This window comes from Chaetura pelagica, unplaced genomic scaffold (genome assembly GCF_000747805.2).
Source record: "Chaetura pelagica isolate M959 unplaced genomic scaffold, ChaPel_1.0 scaffold270, whole genome shotgun sequence".
NCBI lineage: Eukaryota > Metazoa > Chordata > Aves > Apodiformes > Apodidae > Chaetura > Chaetura pelagica.
Window position 1 is genome coordinate 356,460 of NW_009951925.1, and position 2,270 is coordinate 358,729.

The window sequence follows — 2,270 nt, forward strand, 5'->3', positions numbered from 1 at the left end:
CACCTGCCACACAGCCCCGGCCGCCGCTGGTCAGCCCGAGGGAGACACCCCTGCATCCCACCCGGAAGAGGGAACCCAAACTCTTACCCTCCTTGCAGATCTCATCTCTTCTTTTGACTGTCCCCGGCACCCAGGGGTCCCCTTCAGGTTCCCCGAGCCCCCAGACTAGGGTGGCTTTATCACAACCAGAGCCCAGCCCCTTCTCTCCTGGGAGGCCACTTCGGGCTGGCAGCTCCCCTTCCTCCGGGTCCCCTGGCTGTCCCTCTACAATGGGCTGCAGCCCCAGTCGGGCCCTTCTTCTTTTCAGCTGGTGGCTCTCCCTAGGTGCCAGCAAGTGTCCACCCAGAGGCATGGGTGGCATCCAGCCTGAGCCATCACTGCCTGCAGCCATGTCAAGGGGTGCGGGTGGGTGTGGAGCTGCCGCTGGTTCTGCCCGCTCTGCAGCTGGCTGGCCCTTGGGCTTACTGGAGGCGTTGCGGTACCGCAGCTCCTTGAACGTGGTCACCTCTCTCTGCCTGGAGCTGGGCGCTTTCACAGCCCAGTCATGCGGGAGCTGAGGCCGGGTTGGCTCCTGGCCCATGGCACTGGAGAGGAGCTCACTGGGGGGTGGCAGCTCTGTGTCAGGTGAGAACACAATCAGCCAGTCGCTCCTGTCAGCCCTGGCCTGGGCAGGCCCAACAGCGTTTCTCTTCCTCTTTTGGGCAAGCTCATGGAAGGAGGTGATGGTCCTCTGGCCCACATCTCTGCACAGTTTGCCCGAGCTGGGCTCTGGCTGCGCAGGCAGGAGCGGCTGCTCCGCTCTGTGTGCACTGAGAACCTGCAGCCGTCTGCGGGGCCGGGGGGGCACTGGTGGGGGGATGCTGCCAGCCCAGGGCTGCAGCTCAGGAGTGCTGCTCAGAGCTGGATCACACCGTGCTGGCACAGGTGGTGCCGGAGACACTGCATCAGTGTTGGGCAGGGAGTTGCAGTTAGGGTCTCGGTTGGCATAGATGCTGGTGGCCTCCTGCACCGCCGTGCTGGGAGAGGTCTCATTGCCCTGGGAGTCAAGTGAGGTGCCGCTGCAGAGGCTGTCTGGGCTTTCTCCAGTCACGGTGTCTGATCTCTGGAGCACTGAGTGGTTGAGGTTAGCATCTCTTCCACCACATGTCCTACTCTGGTCTGCCAATGACTGGTCATCCTGGCTGTCTTCTATGGGAATGATGTTGGGCTGATTTTCAGGGGATTTGGACTCTTCTCTGGAGAACCCTTTGCAGTACACAGAGACCGGGGAGTCATCCAAGCTGAAATCTGAGCAGCTACTGACGGACGAGGAGGAGGAGGAGGAAGCCAGATCGCAATGGGGATCGCAAGGGGAAACCACCTCCTCTCCAGCATGCAGGCAGGGGAAATCCTCTGGAGCTGCCTGATTCTGGAGACCCAATGTCACCAGCTGCTGAGTATGGGACTCACAACACTGGCATTTCAAGGAGGGACTGTTGGAATTGGCATCCACTTGCTCACAGTTCTCTGGGCAGTTGGTGCAGCCAGTCTGGTCTCTCCCACCCATGGAGGCAGAGGTCTCCTGGAGCTCTGGGTGCCGGGAGAGATGCAGCCCCAGGGAGATGTGCTGCAGATGGATGTGGTTGAGGTTGCACAGCAGGCCTTTTGTAGGAGCCAGCATGATGCTGCCTCACTGGTGGCGCCAGAGCTGCCTGGAGAGCCCCACAGTTCCTCTCTTCAGACCATCAAGCTCCCTGCAAACATCAAATCTCCTTTCAGTTGGTGGGGGAGAATGCAGCAGCACAAACCTGGAGAGGAATGAGCACGGTGAGAGGGAGGGTGGTGACCTTGCAGCAGCCACTGAGCAGGGAAGGACCAGCTGCAGGTGACTGGTGTGAGGGCCAGGGGCTCACAGAGGGCAACACGCCCAGCTGAGGGACTGCCCCACAGCCCCCCACCAAACTTGGGCCTGTCCAGCTGGGCAGGGGCTGCAGCCGGTTGCCGGCAACCGTGGAGCCAGCGGCTGATCCCCAGAGCATGGACCTGAGCATGGTCTGAGGAGGCTCTGGCTGGGCCGCGGCTGATTCCCACTGCCGGGGCACGGCAGGTGGGAGCATCTCGGAGATGCCATCAAGGAGAAAACGCCCTTGGAACCTCAGCCAGGAGCTGCCGGTGAGGGGAGGGGGCCGAGGAGAGGGCACTGCCGGGGGGAGGCTCAGCCCGGGCGGGGTTGAGGAGACGCCCGGTCCGTCCTCAGAAACGCCGCAGAGGCTGCGCATGGCCCTGCCCTT

At 62.4% G+C, this 2,270-nt stretch overlaps 1 protein-coding gene across 1 annotated transcript in view; it reads right to left on the minus strand.

The window, feature by feature from the left end:
* Nucleotides 1–1,660, minus strand: part of RUSC1 (RUN and SH3 domain containing 1) — a 6,844-nt gene extending 5,184 nt beyond the window's left edge. The window contains exon 1 of the mRNA XM_009996110.1: nt 88–1,660. Within this exon, the coding sequence (XP_009994412.1) occupies nt 88–1,660 (1,573 nt within the window). The remainder of the gene's footprint in view (nt 1–87) is intronic.
* Nucleotides 1,661–2,270: the final 610 nt, after the last annotated feature.